Here is a 23,331-nt window from a genome sequence, read left to right as displayed (position 1 = left end):
TTGGGGCACGGGCAGCTGCCCACATTTTCAGCAGGATCGGGTTCGCCATAACTAGAGGAGTCGGGACCCAGATTGTATCTCGGCTACCCTCCAACTTCTTGTAGTTCACTTGATCTTTGTAGCTTGTTAAGCTTGTAACGTTTTGGTGTTTTCCCATGATAATAATAATAATAATAACAATGTGATACAAGTAATAATAATAATAATAATAATAATAATAATAATAATAATAATAATAATAATAATAATAATAATAATAATAATAATAACAACAATAATAATAATAATAATAATAATAATAATAATAATAATAATAATAATAATAATAATAATAATAATAATAATAATAATAATAAGGTCGTCGGCTCCACGTCAAATCCGGTGACAATATCGGCGGCGAGGGTTGCCTGAGATTGGCCGGCGGTTTTCGGGCAGTTTGAGGGTGGTTTTAGGGCATTTTGCAGGTATTTTGGAGCAGTTGGCAGCGTGTTTCGGGTGCAGTTTCCAGGCGACATTCAAGGCGTGCAGTCTCTAGGTTGTTTCAGGCGACATTCAGGCGTGCTATTGATCGGTTTCCGGTGTTATTGTTCGCATTTGGTCGGTTTTAGGCGTGCAGTTTTTAAGTTGTTTCGCCGGGAGTGGGGGGTTGTTGCGAGTTCTTTCCGGCGTGCCTTTGATCGTTTATTGATTGTCTTTGGGCGTGCGGTTACAAGCGTCGTTTCAGGCGTATTTGGGCGATAATAATAATAAGTCTGGAAGTCAGTTTCAGCAATTCGTGTGCTCAGTCAGCAATTCAGTTTCATTTCCTGAGTTCAGTCGTGCCGGATTTGTGGTGTGTTGCTGTGGGTTTTCTCCGGTGTGTGGCCGGTGTGTTTTGGGGTGTTCCGGTGTGTTGGTTCTGGTGGTTTCCGGTGTGTTGCTGTGGGTTGTTCCGGTGGTTTCTTTGCGGTGCATTATCTCTGTCGTTGAGTTCAGTTTTGTTTGTGGTGCATTATCCTGCTGCTGCCATATCATCGTGGGACTCAAAATTCGGTGCGTTCACCGGTGCAGTGACGTTGGAGTTACTTTTAGGTTGAAGTGCTTTGTTATGGCGGCTTCCGTGGAGAAGTTTCATTGCCCTTTCGTGGGTCTTAGTGGGTGCCAGGATGGTGGTGGGCGTGGTTTGGTGAGGAGTTCTCTGCTTACTCACTTACGGGATCGTCATTGTTGCTTTGGTGTGCGGGATGTTACCCGTCATTCCCATACTACCAATTTGCAGGTTTTTTCTTCGGCTGAGGTGACCTTTCGTCGTATGGGAATTTGGCTATGTGGAGATTGTTTCAAGACTCATACTCATCGTACTAGGTGTCGGCATGGCAGTGGTTCTAGTACTGTTTTTGTGGACCCTCCTGATTCTGGGGATGGTATTCTTCGTTTTATTCTATACGGTATTCAAAAACCCCTAGCTCCTACTTCCGAGCTGCCTTCTTCTGATGCGCCTCGGGAACATCATTTTTCTTTTGATGTTGCTCTTCTAGACTCTTTGTTGTCTAAGCGGTTGCGTTCTGTGAAATCCATCCCTCCCAAATGTCGTTTGGGTTTTTCGCGAGTTCTGACAGGGGCGCTTGATAAGGTGATTTGCAAATCAGATGACATCGCTTGTTGGGTTCAGTTGCTCGTGTTACCTCTTTGTGTCCTCACGACTTTTTCTCCGCGGAGCAATTGTGAGTGTTCCTCCGGTGTTAGGCGACGACGACAGGAAGAGAGTATCACCTCTGCTATTCGTTCTTGGGGTGTGCCTGGTGGTTCTGAGCAGCTTGTTATAGACACATTGGCTAGCGTGTCTCCCCCTCTATTGGATGTTGACGATGACCATGATTTGGCAAAGCGTAATATTAAGCAATGCAAGAGAAAGATTTCTGACGGTCACTACACGGCTGCCGTTAGAGTTCTTTCGTCCTCAGGTCTTGCCCCTTACAGTGATGCTACTCTTGCTGATTTGCAAGCAAAGCACCCTTCAGTTCCGGAACCTACCTTACCGGATATCCCAGTTGATCATCACCTTACTACTTCCTCCGCTGTTGTGTTGGAGCAGATTAGGGGCTTTCCGCGTGGTACTTCGTGCGGTAGAGATGGCTTGCGTGCTCAACACCTTTTGGATTGCTTGGGTGGTGCTGCTGTAGCTGTTTCTGATGAGTTGGTGGACTCTATCACTCAGGTAGTTAATCTCTTTCTCGCTGGAAAATGTCCTGCTGAGCTTGGTGGATATATTGCTAGTGCTCCTCTTACGCCACTTGTTAAGCCGGGTGGTGGTATTCGGCCTATTGTTGTGGGCACTATTTGGAGGCGTCTTGTTTCTAAGGTCGGGGCTCCTATGATTGGTCCGCGTTTAGGGAACTACTTTGGAGGGCTTCAGTTTGGAGTTGGGGTTCCAGCAGGTGGTGAGGCCATTCTCCATGCTGTCAATCGTTTGGTTGAGGCTCGTGGGGAAGATGTTGGCCTCTCTATGTTATTGGTGGATTTTCAGAATGCATTCAATTTGGTTGATCGTTCGGCTTTGTTGCGTGAGGTTCGGCTACATTGTCCTGCTCTTTCGCGTTGGGTTGAATTCTGATACTCTTCTCCAGCACGGTTGTATTATGGGGAGCATACCTTGTGGTCTTGTCAAGGTGTGCAGCAAGGGGATCCTCTCGGCCCTTTGCTATTTTCTTTGGTTTTACATCCATTGGTGTGTCGAATCAGGGACTCTTTTGATCTATCTCTGCAGGCGTGGTACTTGGATGATGGCACTATCATTGGTGACACTTTGGTGGTTGGAAAGGTCTTGGAGTTGATTTTGGAGGAGGGTCCTCATTTAGGTCTCCATGTTAATGTTGAGAAGACAGAGGTTTTCTGGCCTTCGGAGGACCCACGCAGTCGTCTAGAGGGTGTCTTTCCTACGGATATTGCTCGTCCTGCGCTTGGTGTTAAGTTGATTGGTGGTCCAGTCAGTACGGATTCCTCTTTTTGTAAGGAGTTGGTTTCGCGACGGGTGTCGAAGACTGTTGTGTTGATGGATGCTGTAGCTAAACTTAATGATCCCCAGTGTGAGCTGTTGCTTCTTCGTGCGTGCACTGGAGTTTCTAAACTCTACTTTGCTATGCGCACTTGTCCACCTCATCTTTTTGAAGCGGCCCAATTATCTTTTGATGTGGCTCTTCGGGCTTCTTTAGAGCGTATCGTGACTGCTTCGGGACCTGGGTTCGGTGACTGGCAATGGCGTCTTGCTACCTTGCCTTATTCTTATGGAGGATTGGGTGTTTATTCAGCTGGTGATGTTCGGCATTATGCTTTTCTTGCATCCCGTTTGCAGTCTTCTGGTTTACAGGATTCGCTTCTTCGGCTTTCAGGTGTTGATGGTCCGGGGTCGGCCTTTGATGATGCTCTTGGTCTTTTCAATAGGACCGTGGAGACCGACCTTATGAGTAGCCCTAGTGAAATCGCTGCCCCCACTCTCATGAAGAAATTGGCAGACATATATTTCACGAAGGTTACTGCTGATGCGGTATCCGCCTACTCCTTATCTTCACGTCATGTTGCCCTTTGGAAATCACAGCAGGGGGATCACTCCTCAGCTTGGCTGCGGGCAGTCCCCATCTCGGGTTTAGGCCAGACTATGAACGGTAAGACTTATCGTTCGGTTCTTTACTATCGGTTGGGTATTCCGTTGTTCTCTGATTCGACGCCGTGTTCTGCTTGCTCTCGGGTTTTCGATGGGGACATTTATGGGGATCATGCCGTGTCTTGTGCTGGGATTGTGGGTATTAAACATCGACATAATGTTGTTCGTGATACCCTTTTGGATATTTGCTATCGGTCGGGGATTTCTGCTCGTAAGGAGGTTGATGTTAGGCTGACTAGTGAGAGTGATGGAGCTCTTCGTCCTGCAGATATATTGCTTTATTCTTGGGATAGCGGTGTAGATGTGTGTGTTGACTTGACTGGGTCTTCACCTATGACGCAATCTGGGTTGTCAGACTTCGTTCCGGGTCGGGTTGTGGCGGTTGCTGCGCAGCGGAAGCAAGATAAGTATGCGACACGTTGTAGGGCTTTGGGTTACGGTTTCTTTCCTTTTTCCTTCTCTTCTTTTGGGGAGTTAGAGAAAGGGGTTGTTTCGTTGCTGAAGCGGGTCCATACGTACTCCAGGGCTCAAGACATAGGGGCACGGGCAGCTGCCCACATTTTCAGCAGGATCGGGTTCGCCATAGCTAGAGGAGTAGGGGCCCAGATTGTATCTCGGCTCCCCACCAACTTCTTGTAGTTTACTTGATCTTTGTAGCTTGTTAAGCTTGTAACGTTTTGGTGGTTTCCCATAATAATAATAATAATAATAATAATAATAATAATAATAATAATAATAATAATAATAATAATAATAATAATAATAATAATAATAATAATAATAATAATAATAGTCACAATAAAATGGTAGCCATTATAATACAACAAATCTCAACCATTAAATAAAAGTTGACTAATCTAAACCATTGATTTTTGTGACTTTTAATTTACTGCAATTTATAATTTAATTAAAAACAATTAATAAAAAAATGCATTAAAAATACCCACTTTCATCCATGATCTATAGCAGTTTCATATCTAAAAAATTAACAAAATTTCTGAAAAGCTTTGATTTCATTCATGGTGGTCTTGCCATAATTAAATTGGAAAAAAAGTCCCAACACTGAGTTCATATATATCATGATTTCATCGATCAATTGGTTAAATTGGAAAAAAAATTATGTCCCAACACTGAGTTCATATATTTCATCAATTCGTTTTATAGGAAATCATTGCCATTATCATCATCATCATTATCATCAAGCATACATCCTACTCGGTAAGAAGTAATCAGATGTCCAGATTTCCAATTTATGAAAATTTACGAAATTGCCAAGTCCAAATAAGAAGTTTGAGAAGTTCCTAAATGATAAGATAGTTACAGAGAAATTTTTACAATTTAAAGGAAAGACTTTGAGAAAAATAGGTTCATCATCCATACCAAGAAAAAGATGGAGTATTCATTGATGTTTTGAAAATGGATGAGGCGATTTATTTTTCAAACATGAAAAAGAAAAGTGTTGAAGAGAATTTTTTTTTTTTTGACAGAAATTACTTTTTTCTTTAATAATATAAAAACAGTGGCGGATCCAAGGGGGGCCTACCCGGGCCTTGGCCCATCCCATGGATCTGCCATTGTATAATTAATAAATATTCCAATATATTTGCAAAATGGATTTAGCCTAGTTGGTTCAATTGTCAAAGTCTTGGGGAGCTTTAATTCACACAGGTCTTGGGATCAATTCCCCACCAATGCAAGTTTTAAATTGTTTTGTTTTATTTTCTTTCCAATTTTTCAACTGTTAGGCATTTTTTTTTTATTATTTTAATTTCAAGTTTTATTTCTATTCCTTATAGCCCTCAAGAATGGACTAGTTAATCTTTATTATGTTTTTTTATAATCAGTTTGTCTTTATATTTTAAGAATCCATTATTTCATATACTATGACTTTTTCCTATTAAGATAAATTACTATTTTTTTGATGGAAAATAAAATCTAACAAAATTAAATAACATATACAATTTGTCCACCCAATAAAATCATTCTGGATCCGCCGCTGTATAAAAAGTCTACGTAATCAATGGTCCAGATAAGTCAATAATAAAGAAGGGCTCAGATTTAATGTATTGTGTACTATCATTTTATTGTGGCCACTCAAAAACCTTCCTAATAATAATAATAATAATAATAATAATAATAATAATAATGTTGCTTGTACGCCTAAGCTAACTTAGTTGATCATTACAAGAGGATTAAGTAACATATTATCTAACAAACTTCCTTGAATGTAGGAAGGTTTATTGAGAACTCTGCCTTCTAGAATCAGGCGATGTGATCACTGCATTGCTGGTTGCATGACCATGCAGTGTGGTTGTTGATCTGGAGGCTGCAGGAGGTTGTAAACCAACAAAACTCTAGAGTAAATCATAGTGCAATTATGTGTTGAGAATTGTGTAAACCTTAAGGAATGAATCAGTGAACAACTGAGAACCGCGGTTGCATCGAATCTCGTTTTCAAGGCATCGATTTCATTAATTACTACAGTCTAACAATTTCCGTTCGTAATTTCTACCCTCTTGTTCGGGAGCTGATACAGTTACACTGAGGGTATCTGGGACCCTGGTACCCTGCCCAATTAGTGGTCCAACTAAGCAAAAAAAAATTAATTTTAAGGGGGGAAAACAGCATAAATGGGGGGAAAATATTTGGTTAATGGCGCCATTTTGGGTTAGCTGAGCGGGAGAGATATCTCCATTCTTCCCCAATTTTAGTTCCCGCCCAAGCAAAAAAAACGACTCTGAACCAAATTAAAAAAAAAAAAAAAAAAACTAATCCTCAGCTTACAAAAATAACAACGGTAACATTAGCTTATCCATTTTGTAGATTATCATTTAACCAACAAACACACAAGGGAGAGAACACCATTCTTCACCACCAAAGCCTTCTCGGAAGATCGTTTTTTTCCGTCGGGTTTCATCAATCCTATCTCCACTAAAGTGTTAACTTAATATACGATTATTTCCAATCATGAAATATAATTGAGATCGGCAAATTAAAAAGTAGAGCATCAAAAATGGATTAATGGAGGAGGAGAGAAAAAAAATTGATGTTATGGGGGTTAATTTTTGTGATATGAATTGACTGTATTTTGAGATAAATTGAGAAAGTGTTTGATATTTAGCAGAAGTATTGGGTTTGTTAGCTAAATAAGTAATTGGAACGACTTAACTGGATATTGCGTAATACGAACTGAAACAATTGTCGTGCCGTGGCCGGACCACTACTCTAAAAGACAATTCCGCGCTACCTCCGATGCAGTAGAACGCTTGCGGTTGCCCTCCAGGGTTTACACAACACCGAGAATTATGTGCACTCACAATCCCCGATTGGAGACCAGAATATTTGCCCAGAAAGAGAGGAATTTGAGAGAGAGATCGGTTGTAAGTTTCTGTATTTTTTGTGGAAATGAACGATGAATTTATAGTGAGGCTTTTGGGAAGCTGTAACAGCAAAAAACGACTAGTGGAGAAGTTACGGGAGTAATGGGGAACTGCAAAAGCCATAAAACGGCTAGTGGGGAGAAATGACGTGATTAATGGAGCAGTTTCCAAAGTTAGTGGGTTGATTAAGTCTTCTGACTTAATCAAACCGCCCTTGACCAAAAAGAATAACCCGGCCCACGAACCGCATTCGCCAAGTACCAAGTACCAAGTACCAAGTACCAAGTACCAAGTACCAAGGCCCAAGTACCAAGGCCCACGGCCCTCGCCCGAGCCCGGCCCGGCGCGCGCGCGCGTGTGTGTGTTGTGACCACCCATGCCACTCACATGCTTTCTTAAACAAATGTTTCCCTCAAACCCCCAAATATAAACATTGAATATGGTTTGTGTTTTTCCCATGTGGGACTTTTCATATTCCCACATTTTTCCACTCATTTTCTTTTGTTTTCTCACTAGGATTTCCAACAGGGTTATCATGGATTCATGGTGCAGTAGTTGGCAACTTGGCGGTGGAGGTGGTACTCTTCTGGAAAATGGGGTTGTCAAGTTTTGTGTTTTTTTATGAATGCAGCTAAACGATTAAAAAGTTAGGGCATTTAAAAAACCAAAGGGTTTATTACCTTAGCCACTGTATATTATCATCTTCCCTATCAAACACACAAAAGAGAGAACCCATTGTAGTTCATGTAATTTTATTATGTCTATTTCATAAAAGTTTGAAAATGTTAATAGGAACATCAATTGTTACTGTTGCTAATTTCATTTGTTTTTTTTACTGAATTCATTAAATTACATGAGTCTGTTGAATCGGTTTTTGTTCTTGACATTAGAGATTTGTAGGGCGGAGGAACCTAAGCCGTTTATGATCTTTTGTTGTTATGATGATTTGTTATAGTTACCTAGTATTAAGATGATGTATTAGTTGTATTGTGTTCCAATATTTTTAAACATTACACTATTATACTAGTTTAATTTTGTTGTTTATACTTTGTGTAGTTGTTGTATAGTAAAAATGTTTTGTATTATATTTCAATATATAGCGGAATTGAATTAAACCCTAAACGGTTTTCGTATGAATATCACAAAAAGCGGTTTCAATTAAATTAAATTAAATTTACCATTTCCTTTTTTTATTATTTAATTTAACTTTAAATACCACATTACTGCTATTTCTTTTAAAGCTAAACTTTTTATTGCATATATGATACGTATTTAAATAAAACATAATACCTATTGATTGTATGTCCAAACCTGATATAATAAGCACTAAGTTCATTTAAAGACCGATCAAGTTGTTCGTGGTTGACTAGGTAGAGTTGACTCGTAATTCCGATCTAATATTGTGTATCGAGGCATTATATAACCTTATAAACTAGTTTTGGGTTATAGTCCTTTCACGTTATTCATGGTTGACTATGTAGAGATATCTAACAACATTGTGTATCGAGTCATTAGGTAATTAACCTAATATACTAGTTCAAGTCGAGACGCAACTATGGTTATAGTCAGATCAAGTTATTCTTGGTTGACTAGGTAGAGTTGACTCGTAATTTCGATCTAACATTGTGTATCGAGTCATTAGGTAACCTAATATACTAGTTCAAGTCGAGACGCAAGTATGGTTATAGTCAGATCAAGTTACTCTTGGTTGACTATGTAAAGTACGTTGAATCGTAATTCCGATCTAACATTGTGTATCGAGTCATTAGGTAACCTAATATACTAGTTCAAGTCGAGACACAACTATGGTTATAGTCCGATCAAGTGATTCTTGGTTGAATATGTAGAGTTGACTCGTAATTTCGTCTAACATTGTGTATCGAGTCATTAGATAACCTAATATACTAGTTCAAGTCGAGACGCAACTACGGTTATAGTCCGATAAAGTTATTCTTGGTTGAATATGTAGAGTTGACTCGTAATTTCGATCTAACATTGTGTATCGAGTCATTAGATAACCTAATATACTAGTTCAAGTCGAGACGCAACTACGGTTATAGTCCGATCGAGTTATTCTTGGTTGAATATGTAGAGTTGACTCGTAATTTCGATCTAACATTGTGTATCGAGTCATTAGATAACCTAATATACTAGTTCAAGTCGAGACGCAACTATGGTTATAGTCCGATCAAGTAACATTTTGTTCATCATAAAGATTATGATGATTTAACTTAAGTAGTCTAAACTGTACTAATTAGTATTTCGGAAGGGTTTAATAGCCTAAATTTTTTGGGTTTGTAATTACTATTAACAATTTTTGCATGGCTTAACAATTTTTGCATGGCTTAAAGTTTTTGGATTTGTGCACGGTATTATCATGTCGAAATTGTGTACACAATTATAATATCATTACTCAATATGAAATATGGCATTTTCATTACTTCTTGAATTATTGGATATATGTTTAATTACATTATGTAACATTTTGTTGACCTAATGTCTTTTGATTTGTGTAAGGTATTATCGTGTAAATATTGGGTACACAATTAGGATATATAACTACATATGACTAAGGACTTATCTTTAATATTTTTTCAGTTGTTATTTTCATATACTCTTTCTTTGGACTGCTTTTTTTTTATTTCTATATTTATAAAGTTGAAATTTACAATTATTAACTACACACGTTATTAAACAAATAATATTAGTATACAATTATTTGGTTCAAATAATTATTTGATATGTTTCTTTAAGAAACTTTGAATACAATACAATTATTTTGATTCAATATTGACAAACAAACCAAAAGGAAGCTCGTACTATACGTTTAAATACATAACCTTGGTTTAATTACAATTTTCAATGAACCTTGTCATTGGCTTTGCCTCACTGTCACAATGGTTAGTACTTTTACTCATTGCTCTTTGGATAAAATCTGCTGAAGTCCTGGGTTCGATCCTACACAAACGACATTATTCCAATTTTTTTTGTTTTAAACAAAATCCCTTTACTTAGGAAACTCCGCCTCATCTTCTCCGATTTCGTCTTCTCAAATCTTTAACTTCTGAAACACAATTTTTACAAATAACACAGCACACAGACAAACGCTATTGTTCATACGCACATATTCAGTTCTTACTTATGGTGGAAACAAAAAGAAAAATCCGAAATCAGTCGAATTTAACATACAATTCACAGGGCTTGATTGATTCATTTTTTCGATTTCAGCAACTTATACATGATTTCGACAAAAAATGGTATGTAAAACTACATCATCACTTTCATCTTTACAATGTAAGGGAAAGAATAGATAAAAAACAAAGAACATCATCAAATTCTTGGGTATCATCGACAGAAAAATAAAGGTGAAAAAAAAAATTTGAAATTCAAATTCAAAAACGAACTGAAAATTCGAAATGAAATTGGGTAGTGACGTGGCAAATCTGATATGTAATTGTCCAATAAAAGGCCAGGGTACCCAGGGACCACTTACCCTGGGTGTAACCAAAGCCTTTGCGCTCTTGTTCTAATTTATCCTTGAAAACATTAATTTATTGACAACAGATTTGTCATTAATTAGTTAATGCATTATTAATGAATCAACACATAAGCCGTTAGTAAGCTGTCTTGAAATTAATTAATAACAAGATAGGCTGGCATAAGCAAGCTGGCTAAACTCGCTCAAGCACTCCTATCATGCAATGCACTCCTGCATGTTTAATTTCGTGCCGGATTCGACTGAAGCGAATTATTAGTACGCTAGTATTAGACCCGTTAAAAATCAACCCGATCCGAAAACCGACTCGAACTTGACCCGAAAATACTTGGTCCTGAACAAGATTTTGTGACTCGTAACCCGATTTTATCCGAACCCGAGCAACTCAAAAAGTAATGGATCAAAATCCGACCGAACCCGTTTTGGACTCGACCGATTGAAAAACGTTGTATTCATAGTAACAAATGAGATTATGAGAAAATTTAAGCATAATAAACACGTTGTGTTTACTATTATTGTGTGTAATATGATTTTAATTTGAATTATACGTCATTTTATGGTTGAATTTGACTAAATATAAACTTGTGTAGGAATTTTTTTTAATTTGTGCCCATATTTTGTATATTTATCACCTAAATTAATTAAAATATAATGTGCGTTTTAAAATCTCTCAACCCGTTGGGTCGACCCGAACCCGAAAGTTCAGAGTCTTGAACAAGCATTTGTAAACCCGAACCCGAAAGTGACCGACCCAATCTAACCCGAACCCGAAAATAATTTTTTACAACCCGATCCGACCCGACCGACCCGTTTGACAGGTCTAGCCTAGTATCATTAGTAAAATATATAGTCACGTGATGATCAGAAGGTGCGCAATAACTAAACGAATATATTGCTTATTAAAGAAGACGCATATATATACTTGCAAGGAAACAAAGTTGTAATCTCCAGGCTGAATCCAATTAACAATGACTGAAAATGAAAGACTCAAAGAGGAAAAATTAGGCAACGATGAAGACGAAGTAAAAGAGGTTGAGAAAAGCCTTCCAAGGGCAGATTTCATGGGAAAGAAGCTTCATCTGTTAAAATATGAAAACTTTTGGTATCCAAGCAATCCTCTATTCAAAAACATCCTTACATTTCAAAAACACTTCCATGCTCGAGACACCGATCTAATCATAGCTAGCCTCCCAAAAGCCGGCACAACTTGGTTGAAATCTCTACTATTTGCTGTTGTTAACCACCCCACAAATCAAATTAAAGTCCTCTCCTTTCTCATAATCCTCGATCATGATCTTGTATATCGCCTAGAGAATGGCATATATGGTAAAAACCCCGCCTTTAATTACCCTTGCCCAACTAATCTTAAGGACCTTCCATCTCCATTCTCCAAGGCTTCTTAATACTCACCTCCCCTACACTGCCCTTCCTGAATCTATCAAGACTTCTGAATGTAAGATTTTATTTATCAGTCGAAATCCATTGGACACTTTTGTGTCACAATGGCACTTTTACACAAAACTAGCTAAAAAGCTACTAGGAGATGATCATTTCGAACCCTATAGTATGGAAGACTATTTCGAGGATTGCATTCAAGGGAAGATCATGTATGGGCCCTTTTTCGAACATGTACGTAGTTGAATACTGGAAGCAAAGTTTAGAGCGACCAGATAAGGTGTTATTTCTTAATTTCGAGGATTTGAAGGAGGATCCAACGCTACACGTCAAGAGATTGGCTAACTTGGTATATACATAGGATTTTTATTTAAACATAACAATTTAATAAAATTCGTGCATCGCACGGACTAAAATATAGTTATCAATAAAGACGTCACCCCTTTTATAAGTGAATTTATGGGTTTGACTTGTACGAATTGATCAAGGAGTGGTTTAAACTTTAAAGTAGAGATTTAGTGTTCCTATTGGAAAATATGAGAGAATTAATATTCCAATATTGATTCAAATTTTTTGACATAATATTGGTCATTTAAGTTATAACATTAAAAAAATTTAACGTAAAGATTAGAAAGAGACATTCAAAACAAAATATGTAAAGAGTAAAAAGGGACGGAGGGAGTACCATCATATTTTTCATTCTAAAACTCTAGAGATTGTTTTTTTTTGGTGTTAGCATCCGGTTCACCCTTAGGGCTAATCCGGATTCGGGGCGAGTTCTGGGTGGTTAGGTTCCAGTCCCCTCCCAATTGTTGTTGCGGGGGATCGAACACGGGTTCTCCCTACCAAGTTCAGCCTCAATCACCACTGAACCAACAAGCAATTGGTTGAAAACTCTAGAGATTGTGTAAAGATGAAATTTGTGAATAATTAACATGTCTATAATTGGAATTAAATAACAAGCTTAAAAGGACAACGCAATGTAGCACAAGATTACTTAACAAGCGTGTGAGCAATTAAAAATACAACATGAATAGTGGAGTAAATGTGAATTAATATCAGTCTTTAATGACATAGCGAGGCGATCCTTTTATCGTAATGTGTCTATGCTCATTCAGCAACATCACCCAAATGTGCTCATTATTTCTAAGACTAAAGTTAGACGGGCTAACACGACGGAGATCGTTGAGAAATTTTCGTATGATGGGTGGTTGATGGTTGAACCTATAGGCTTTTCTGGCGGAATTATCATTCTTTGGCGCACAGATTTTGTGTCCTTTGAGCCAATTAGAACGTCTAACCAGGGCATACACAACATCCTGCAGCTGTTTTCTTCTCCAAAAAAAAATATTATTTTAAATATTTATGCCAATCCTAAATTTAAAATTAGGAAGTTGTTATGGGATCAACTTATTGTGCTGGCTGATATTATGGATATCCCTTGGGTTGTGGACTTTGTTTGGTGATTTCAATGATGTTTGTTTTCAAATGAAAAGCTCAGAGGAAATGGTATTTTTTTTGTGAAATCACACCTTAATGTAATTTTTCTTTGTGAAACACAAACAAACGGAAGATTTTGGCATTGGTTGAGTTTTTTCGGCCCTTAACTTGCACGTGAGCAGCACGTGTGACTTTATTTTGCTAACCATACCCAATTTTCCTCCAAAATTCTAAGCTTTGAAACCTAAAGTTGAAAGAAAAATCGAAAAAAATAAAGTTTGAAAATTCAAAACTCGGAAAAGGCAGTGTTTTAGCCAACTTAAGCCACACGTGATGCTCACGTGCAAGTCAATGGCCGGAAAGACTCAGTAAATGCCGGAAACTCTCTTGAGGTTGTTTTTCGCAAAAAAATGTACATTAAGGTGTGATTTCACAAAAAAAAAAATATATATAAGTTTTTTTCTCGCAAAATTTGGGTTATAAAAGTCAGAAAAATTGTTTTTTACCACCTAAAAAAATTGAAAAGTTGTTTTTACCACCTAAAAAACTAAAACTTATATTTTACCACCTAAAAAAATTTAAAAACTTACTTTTTACCTCCTGAAAAATAAAAAATAGATGAAAATATTATGTAGGGGGCTCAATAACGGAATACTTATGATGTGTTCTATTTTTCCACTTCAGGTATTTAATTCTCTTCTTTCCCCATGCTTTCTTATGTTCCATGAATACATAATTTTTCACCACCATTAATTCACAAAATTAACAAAATTTAATGGAAGTAAAGAGAGAAGGGTGAAAGAGTAAAAGAAAATTACACATTGTGTGTGAAAAGTTGAAGGGGAATTAAATTAGGTAGTCATACATAAAGGTTTCAATCATTTTTTCGTTTCAAGTGGTAAAAAATAAGTTATAATTTTTTATTAGGTGGTAAAATACAAGTTTTAATTTTTTAGGTGGTAAAATATAATTTTTTGATTTTTATAGGTGGTAAAAAACAATTTGTCCTAAAAGGTCTTTTTTGACAAATTTACCTAAGTTTAATAAAGCTATTGCTTATAATAATTGTATGGCTTCTAGATTTGGGCTTTTCGGGTCAAAAATTTACTTGGACCATAAAAGAAAAGTGGGACCAATTATGAAAAGGTTTGATAGCGCGTGGACTACAAATAAATGGGTTGAAAAAAAAATATTACTTGATTATTATTTTTATTCTGTATGGCTATTGATTTTTGTATCTTTTTTAAGTTAAAAATATGTAAAGGGAAGTTTTTTGGAGAGATTTTAGAGCGTTCACGTACGATTTTCACGTCATCACATAATTAAGTTATTAACTAATTAAATAAATAATATTAGAGTCTTGTCATAATTGACTACTTAATATGTTCAAGATAGATTAGGTGTTTATTGATAATGAAAATTATCCGCTTTTAAAAAATAAGATAGAATTACAATAATGAGTTTGGCAAACTATATCTGTGTTTGACACTGCAATAGAGAGCTCCACGGTTAATGGTCCGGTTAGAGCTACACTATTACGTACTTACGGTTGCATACATAATACAAAGTACTTTATATATATATTAACTAGTTTTTAGGTCCGGGCGATGCTCCGGGTTACTGCTTTAGTAACATTTATATTATTCTTATTTCGTATTTTGAAAATATTATTAATAAATTCATTTTTATTACATTTATTAGTATATTTTTTTTTTACAATGATACATGTAATGTGTTATAGCTCAATGGTAAGCACTTCATTGTTTAAACGTGAGGTCGCGAGTTCAAATCTTATACATGCTTCATTTCTAAATTTTTAAATATATGAAGTTTATGTGAAATGAAATATTCACAAACAGAGCGCCACGTGGCACATAAACTTCTTTAGAAACGCCTTTTAATATATAGTATAGATAGATGTTGCATACATAATACAAAGTACTCTATATAAATTAATGGGAAATTCTCTATGGTAGCATTATACTTTTGTAAATTCTCAATGGTAACAAAGTTATTGGCATTTTCTCAAATATAGCATTAACAATACAGATTTTCTCTAATATAGCATTATTGCAGTAATTTCAACATAATTTACCAATATAATATTAACTATGGTTAAAAATCAGTTAAATTAATTACCCTATTTTACTATCCTCAAATATTCAAACCAAAAGGTCTCCAACAATCACGATTAAAGTCCTCTGCAACCCCTCATTTTTTTTCCAGGTATGTTCTTCATCCTTTCCTCTCACCCCTTCATCTGCTTCCTCGGATTTGTTCTTCTTCTGAGTTTTCTTTTTCGTTCAATTACTCCTCATTTCTTTCAATTATAATCCCCTTTCCTGTACAATTTCTATATGGATTTCTATTTTCATCTCAAATTTTTGGTCAAAATTTGAAGCTCTTAATTGATTCTTACGAGAAACTAAACCTCAATTTCTATATGGATGATGCAGGGGGTTTCTACACATGTGCTGCTGTCCAGTTCAAACAGGTGTGGGAACCCGTTGTGGCGGAAGCTATAGTTGTAGTCTGGGGCTTGCGGGTAGCCAGGGATGTAGGCTTATCTAAAGTGGTGGTGGAGAGCGACTGTTTGGAGGTTATTCGATTGAATCGAGTTAACGAACAAACAAAGAATTGATTTTTAACCATAGTTAATATTATATTGGTAAATTATGTTGAAATTACTGCAATAATGCTATATTAGAGAAAATCTGTATTGTTAATGCTATATTTGAGAAAATGCCAATAACTTTGTTACCATTGAGAATTTACAAAAGTATAATGCTACCATAGAGAATTTCCCTAAATTAATTTACACATGAATAATCAACCATGTTTTTTTTTTTTTTGGTTACAACATAACTTTCCAATTTCTATCTTAGAGCGTAAAGGAACTGGATACTAATTAGGAGTCTAATAGAATTTTATTTACATTAAAATTCTACTTGCATTAAACTATATTTTTTTCGGTTATAAATATACCGATGTATATGTTCAACCCATATCTAACTATCAATATAATAGTTTCCAAAAAAAAATGCTTAAGTTTTTGTTATCATAGCTAGGTAAATTTATAAAACTATACTATATAAATTGCTATATTATATTTGATTTTCAGTTATTATGATTTAAGTACTCCGTATGTTTATTTTTCAGAGATATTTCATTGATTGAACAATTAATTCAAGCAAAAACGATTGGAAAATAAAAGTACGCGTTTCAAGGCTTTTTGATGTGCTAAACTTCCGTAAACAAAATAGCGTGATTTGTCTAGACATGGTCTTAATTGACGAAAAGGTATGTAATTGACCTTACTATGTAATTATGGCTCCATATTTTTTTTAGTCGAGTGATTATATACATGCTTCAATCAAAGAAAAACACTTATCTCTTGTAATAAGACAAATATATACTTTTCATTACGTACTTTTACACATGCATCCTAAAGTTCAAATACTGTGCTCATTAATTTTTTGATAATCACGGATTATTATAAGAGATAGTTGTTTTCCTTTGATGTACATAATCACTCTACAATTATAAAATCATTATTAAAAGTTTAAAAAAAAAAAGAAAAAATAAGAATACGAAGCCACAATTACCAATTACATACCTTCCGTCAATTAAGACCATGTCTAGACTAATCACACTATTTTGTTTACGGAAGTTTAGCACATCAAAAAGCCTTGAAACACATACTTTTTTATTTTCCAATCGTTTTTGCTTGAATTAACTGCTCAAATCAATGAAATATTTCTGAAAAATAAACATATGGAGTACTTATATCATAATAACTACGGGGTAAAAGGTAAATCAAATATAATATAGCAATTCTTTATAAAAGATGAGTATATAATTTTATAAATTTACCCAGCCATGATCACAAAAACTTGAGAATTTTTTAAAAAACTATTATGTTGATAGTTAAATATTGGTTGAACATATACAGTCATATATCAACCAGAAAGAAAATGTAGTTTGATGCAAAGTAAAATTATAATGTAAACAAAATTCTATTAGACTCCTAACTAGTTTCCAATTCTTTATGCTCTAAGATAGAAATTAGGAAGTTACGTTGTAACCAAAAAGAAAGTATAATAAAGACATGGTTGATTATTCATGTGTAAATTAATATATATTACTTTGTATTATGTATGCAACATTAATATATAGGAGTATATAGAGTACTTTGTATTATGTATTCAACAGTAAGTACGTAATAGTATAGCTTTATCAGTACCATTAACAGTGGAGCACTCCATTGCAATGTCAAGCGCAGATACATTTTGCTAAACTCATTATTGTAATTCTATATTAATTTTTAAAAGCGGATAATTTTTATTATAATTAAATATCTAATCTATCTTGAACCTATTAAGTAGTCAATCATGACAACGTAGAACATTGCCAAGAAATGTTTAAATCGGCCCTGGAACAAGCTTATCTGATGTTATGTTCAAAGAATGCTCTTTAGCCACAGCCCACAGGAATACTGTTCCTCAAAAATCAGAAAATTAAGAAATGTTCCTCAAAAGTATGAAATTCTGAACCGACACCGAAAAACTAAAGGCTCATTATAGTTTTGGTATACAAATGGAAAGAAGAAGGCGAATCCAGTGGAGGCCATGTTTTGAGACATTGGAAAGTATAGTTGGAATTTCCAGGAAAGATTTGGGCAGTTAATACAGATCTAATGAAGGAAACATTTGGGCAGTTTAATACAGATCTAATGAAGGAAACATTTGGGCAGTTTTATACAGATCTGATGAATATGAACATGGGATTGCATTTGAGCTTGTGTTAGCCGGAATTTTTGTAAATTCAAGCTAGAACACCACCCACTGAAACATTAGTGGAAGATCCACAAAATATTAGACGATTATCAGCTGGGTCAAACTCTATGGAGCATTTTATCAAACACATAGCAAACACCACACAGACGCGACTTTTGAACTTCCCAATATACATGATCACCTTATATATCAACCTCGAATAATAATTTGATGAATAACCAGTTCACCAAAAACCAGCTTTTCAACCACAAAATCAACTCAAATCAACAAAATTCAAAGATACTGAAAGAGCAAAGCAAACACCTACAACCAAAGAGAAACTAAGACCAGAGGAGCAGAGTTCTGCTGAACAAATCCAAAAATCTAAATACCTGATCAACAAAAGCTATAATTTGTAATAAAAATTGTTGGATCTAGTAGACAGATGAACACCAAACAAAACAAACCCAAAGTCCCAAACCACTAGGAACACCAATTGAAAACACAATAAAAAAAATATTGATATACAGAACATATGGAGAATCTAAAATACTCCTCTCATGAGAACACAGCCAACTCATCTTCTAATGTACTAGCACTGAATATAAATTTCAAGTTAATATAGATGATCAGTCTTCTTCGAAGCATTTGTTACATGTTACAATAGGATGCCTTACTAACAAATTGGATTCAATAATACTGAGGAAACATCTCCTTAGAACCGTAGAAGCAAAATATGGAAATTTAGGCCTCAATTAAGAACAATGTTTATTTCAAACTCAGAGCAGATTCTTTTACCAGATCACATGTTACATATTATTCATATTCTACAGAGTTCAGGCATGATAACAAGAAAGAGATTGTATTAAAATGGTGTTCGATATCAACAACAAGGTCATTTTAAATATAACTTGATCCCCCATTGCAATTGGAACAAGGACAGAAATCTCAGTGCTTAAAATCATATACGACTCAAACTCTGTTCCCCATACAAAATTTTAAAATTTTTAAAAATTTGGAGATACTTAATAAAAATACACTGTCGGGGTCTACCCAGTAATTCAGTTCCCCATTTCTGCTGAATTTCAGTAAAAGAAATTCTTCAAAAAAACCTCCCTGCTCATAGCATATAGAGTTGCTAAATATAACAACTATCCAGTTATTAGCAGCCAGTGTTGAGTTGTCAGAGAAGAACTCTGTTTTATTAACTTAGTAACTTACACCATACACCAAAACATTAAAGTAAAAGCAATGCGCCAAGCGAGCTTTTATCTCTTGTCTACATCAAAACCCAGTTACTCTTTGCAAATAATAGACATCAGTAGCCAGGCCGGTCATGATCTCACAAGTCACAACCGTGTCCTAATTACCACCAAATTCAAGCTGCTGGCAATCAGATAATAACAAACTAAGCAATAATAAATTCTATTGATGTCAAAATACGGCACACCAACATCTGAAAATTCACAGTAGTTGTTTCACTTAGATATGGATAGTTCAATAACAACCAAATGCTTCCTACTAATTATTTATCCTTATTTATCCTTGCATTGGTTCACATTCTTTTTCTTGCTATGCCTAGTTGCCAATACCCAATACATTAGGAGTATACACAAGGGAATCAATTTCTCAAACAAGTCTTTCGAAACAATTAAGTGCAATAAACTTCGACATTTAGCGGTATGACTACACATGAAAACCACCTAAAACTAGCGACATTATAAAATTTGTCAAGGATAGATTAACATCATGGGACACAATATATCTCAAGGCAATCAACCCTAATAAAATTCTAATAACAAGACATAGATAAGTTACAAACATAACAAATCACAACATAAAAATTCGAAATTGGGTTCATAGCATAATATATAGAATTCCAGCAAAATCACCATCAACAAAATTAGATCCGACCCGGAAAGCATAAACTTGGTTCAAAATAAAATAAACCATAAACGTAACAAAACTTCTCTTCTTCTACTTGGTAAATCTTTAAAAAAAAGTCACTTAAAACCTGAGTTTAGAGAAGAACCATCGGTTCTTGCCAGTCTTGAACCTCTCCTCAAACCTGGCCTTAGTCTCCTTGGCAGCAGTAACCTTCTTGTCCTTGGATGTCAATACATCAGTAGTGACGACATCCTTAAGATCAACGTCAAGAGTGTATCGAGTAGGCATGATGTGGTTGTAATTGACGACCTTGACGAAGCATTTCACGCGGGATTTCTTGGCCTGCTTCTTGGCTGAGTCCTTTCGGATCACCTTCTTGGGGTACTTGTTGATGCCGGCCACCAGGCAGTGTCCGTATTGTCGCTCACGGTTTCCTTCGTCGAAGTTGCGAACAATCACCGCCTTCCGCCCTGCGTAACGCCCTTGCAGCACGATCACCGCCTTCCCTGGTTTCAGAAACTTCACCATTTTAGGGTTTTGGAGGTTGGAGGGTATTTTCTCTCTCCTCTAGTGACGGGGAGGCGGAGGGTGTTTTATTGTGTAAAGAGAAGTAGGGTTTTCTGAAATGGATATTTATATGATGGGATATGTGGCTACGTTTTTAAGGTTTATTATTAAATGGGCTGGATCACGGTTACTCGGTTTACATAAAGATCAGATATTATGTCTGAATACTTTCATGAACTTACTCAAGCGGCTCAAGTCTAACTTATTTGACGTAATCCGGCCCACATAACACAAGTTGCCCAGCCCAGACAAACCAAACAAACTTGACCCATCTAAACCACGGGCACACAATGGCCGAGTCGACATTACCCGACTCTTTCCACAGCCCGGCCCACCCTGATGTTAAATGTGTCGCTCATCGGGTCATGGTTTAACACAAAGAGAATAATATGACCTAAATAATGTTGTAAAGAAAAACTAGATTATGAGCCCGTTCAATGAACGGATAGTTATATAGTGGTTGGTAAGCGGTCTTTTAAAGTGCTAATTTTGTTGAGAGATTGTGATTTTAGTGGTTTGAAAGTTGAAAAAAAATATACTTCCTCCGTCTTTTAATACTCGCAGCGTTTGTTAGTTTCACGCATGTCAATGCATAACTTTGATCATTTATATCTTAAATTCTCTTTATGCAAAAATTATAAAAAGTTGATATTTTGAAAATACACATTGAGACGAATCTAACAAGATCCCACATGACTATATTTTATCTTATACTTCCTCCGTTCCGAAAATATCGCACCATTTGTTTTTTACACTATTCACAATACGTCTTTGGCAATTTTTTGTGATTCGTACGTAATGAAATTTTAGTCATGTGAGATCACGTTAGATTCGTATGGATATATATTTTCTAAATATTAATTTTTTATAATTTTTACTTGCACACGATTTGAGATATTAAGAGTCAAAGTAATGATTAAAAGAGTAAAAGTCAACCATGGTGCGATAATTCCGGAACGGAGTAAGTATAAAAAATACTACGAATAGTCAAAGTAGATTCTATGAATAGTGGCAAAAGTCCAAACGTTGCGAGTATTAAAAAACGGAGGAAGTACAAATTAGATGGTGGATTAATATCGAGTGTTAAGGAGGGAGATGAGGTGGAAGAAGTTATATGAACTAAATGGTGGATTATATTGACTTTGATTGAGGAAAACGATTTGAGGTATTAAAGCTGTAAAATAATTTGTGAAACAAACAACAAAAAGGAAAAATTGAAGAAAAAAAAAACAAATTAATGGAGAAAAGATGGGATGACACATGTCATCTAATAATCCATGGTCTTCTTTTTTAAATACTAGGTATTGGTTGATAATGATATGAGCGTTTAACTTGGGTTGTGGGACAGATTTGTGATCGCACATGCTTTACACGTCTTGTGCTCACTTAAGTGTTGTTTGCTCATTCCTCATGCACAATTCTCTATGTTTGAAGCCAGTCAAGTAGGGCCGGAATCAATTCAAGTTGCACAGAATTCACACTTTTTAAAGGTGGTGCACAACTAATATTATACATCGGGGATGTCTACCTATTTTACACTTCGTTATTCAGAATTCTCATGCACAGTCAATTCTATTCCTTTCTAATCACCTCATAATTCAATCATCATTTCAAACAACTCTCAACCACAGTTGTTCAAACCTTTGAACATCCTTTTGACATATCAATATATCATTTTGACGGTAAAGCGCATCATTGTTCTAAGATGCATAGTCTATATAGAGGATTGTGCACCTCTTCGAAAACATGGGAAATTGTGAACAAAACGTAGATTAATTATTTAAAAAAGGCAAGAATATTCCTTATTATCCACTGAACACGATATTGGGGGGGGGGGGGGAACTGAAAACTAAAAGTCTTTAAATTTCGCTTGTTCGTCGGGCAAAGATTCAGTCTCTCTCAATCTTCCCAAACAACCTCAATCTTCATCCCTAAGTTCTCTCTAAACTATCGGAAAATGAATATAGCCTCAATGTTATCCCAATACTCCGTATAATTGAGAGTGATACTGTAACACCCCGACAATTCCCTCTTTTCTAAAATAACCTTTTAATATAAAACGTAGAGAATTATCAAGGCATTATCGCCCGTGTGAAAACGTATCGGCTTATTCAGAATTTTGCAGCGGAAAACATAATAACTAACTTTAATAATTTAAATAAGTCAACTACGGAATAAAATCTAAAACCAACCAACAAAGCAAAGTCAACGTAATTAATTAAAACAAAGTTCGAGTCTCTTTAAAACAGGCCAAACAAATTCAACATCAAACTTAAAACAAAACAATTTAATAACTACACAGCTCTTCAATCCCGAACCCCATGATGCATCACCTTCAAACCTGTAATGGACGATGCTTATTGATCCCTAGAGACTGCTCACCAAGATTGGGTCATCACAGGATCAATAAGGCATAGCCATGATCAACATGCACAAGCAAAAGCACGTAATCACCAAAGCTGAGTACTACATACTAAATCAATAATAATCCTAACATGATTCTATTAAACGAATAATCCTAACATGATACTAATAACGTAAGTAAGAATAACCAAGACACATTCACTTTCAAATCACAGTTGACTAGACTAGACTGGACTAGACTTTCATAACATCAATATTATTTTAGTTGAAATAGACAATGGACCGAGTTGTCCATCCAGAAGTCTTCACTAAGGAAGACGAGGTACGGGCGCGACTCCGTAACCTCAGTGACCTGCGATATCGAGGAACGTTTAAATAAAAAATAGG

At 35.8% G+C, this 23,331-nt stretch overlaps 1 protein-coding gene, 1 long non-coding RNA gene and 1 pseudogene across 2 annotated transcripts; 2 read left to right on the top strand and 1 right to left on the bottom strand.

Annotated features, from left to right (window-relative positions):
- Nucleotides 1–11,467: 11,467 nt before the first annotated feature.
- Nucleotides 11,468–12,272, top strand: LOC130469513 (cytosolic sulfotransferase 13-like; annotated as a pseudogene).
- Nucleotides 12,273–15,393: 3,121 nt separating this feature from the next.
- LOC130469634 (uncharacterized) lies at nt 15,394–16,082 on the top strand. The gene is made up of 2 exons (XR_008930031.1): nt 15,394–15,577; nt 15,808–16,082. It is a non-coding gene; the product is annotated as an uncharacterized lncRNA (long non-coding RNA).
- Nucleotides 16,083–19,964: 3,882 nt separating this feature from the next.
- Nucleotides 19,965–20,630, bottom strand: LOC110797793 (60S ribosomal protein L27-3). The gene has a single exon (XM_022002917.2). It carries the CDS (start codon nt 20,539–20,541, stop codon nt 20,134–20,136), a length of 408 nt encoding a protein of 135 aa, XP_021858609.1. The 5' UTR covers nt 20,542–20,630; the 3' UTR covers nt 19,965–20,133.
- Between the last annotated feature and the right edge of the window lie 2,701 nt (nt 20,631–23,331).

This window comes from Spinacia oleracea, chromosome 3, assembly GCF_020520425.1.
Source record: "Spinacia oleracea cultivar Varoflay chromosome 3, BTI_SOV_V1, whole genome shotgun sequence".
NCBI classification, from domain to species: Eukaryota; Viridiplantae; Streptophyta; class Magnoliopsida; order Caryophyllales; family Amaranthaceae; genus Spinacia; species Spinacia oleracea.
The sequence above is the reverse complement of the archived record's forward strand: the minus strand, read 5'-3'. Positions and strand labels throughout refer to the sequence as shown.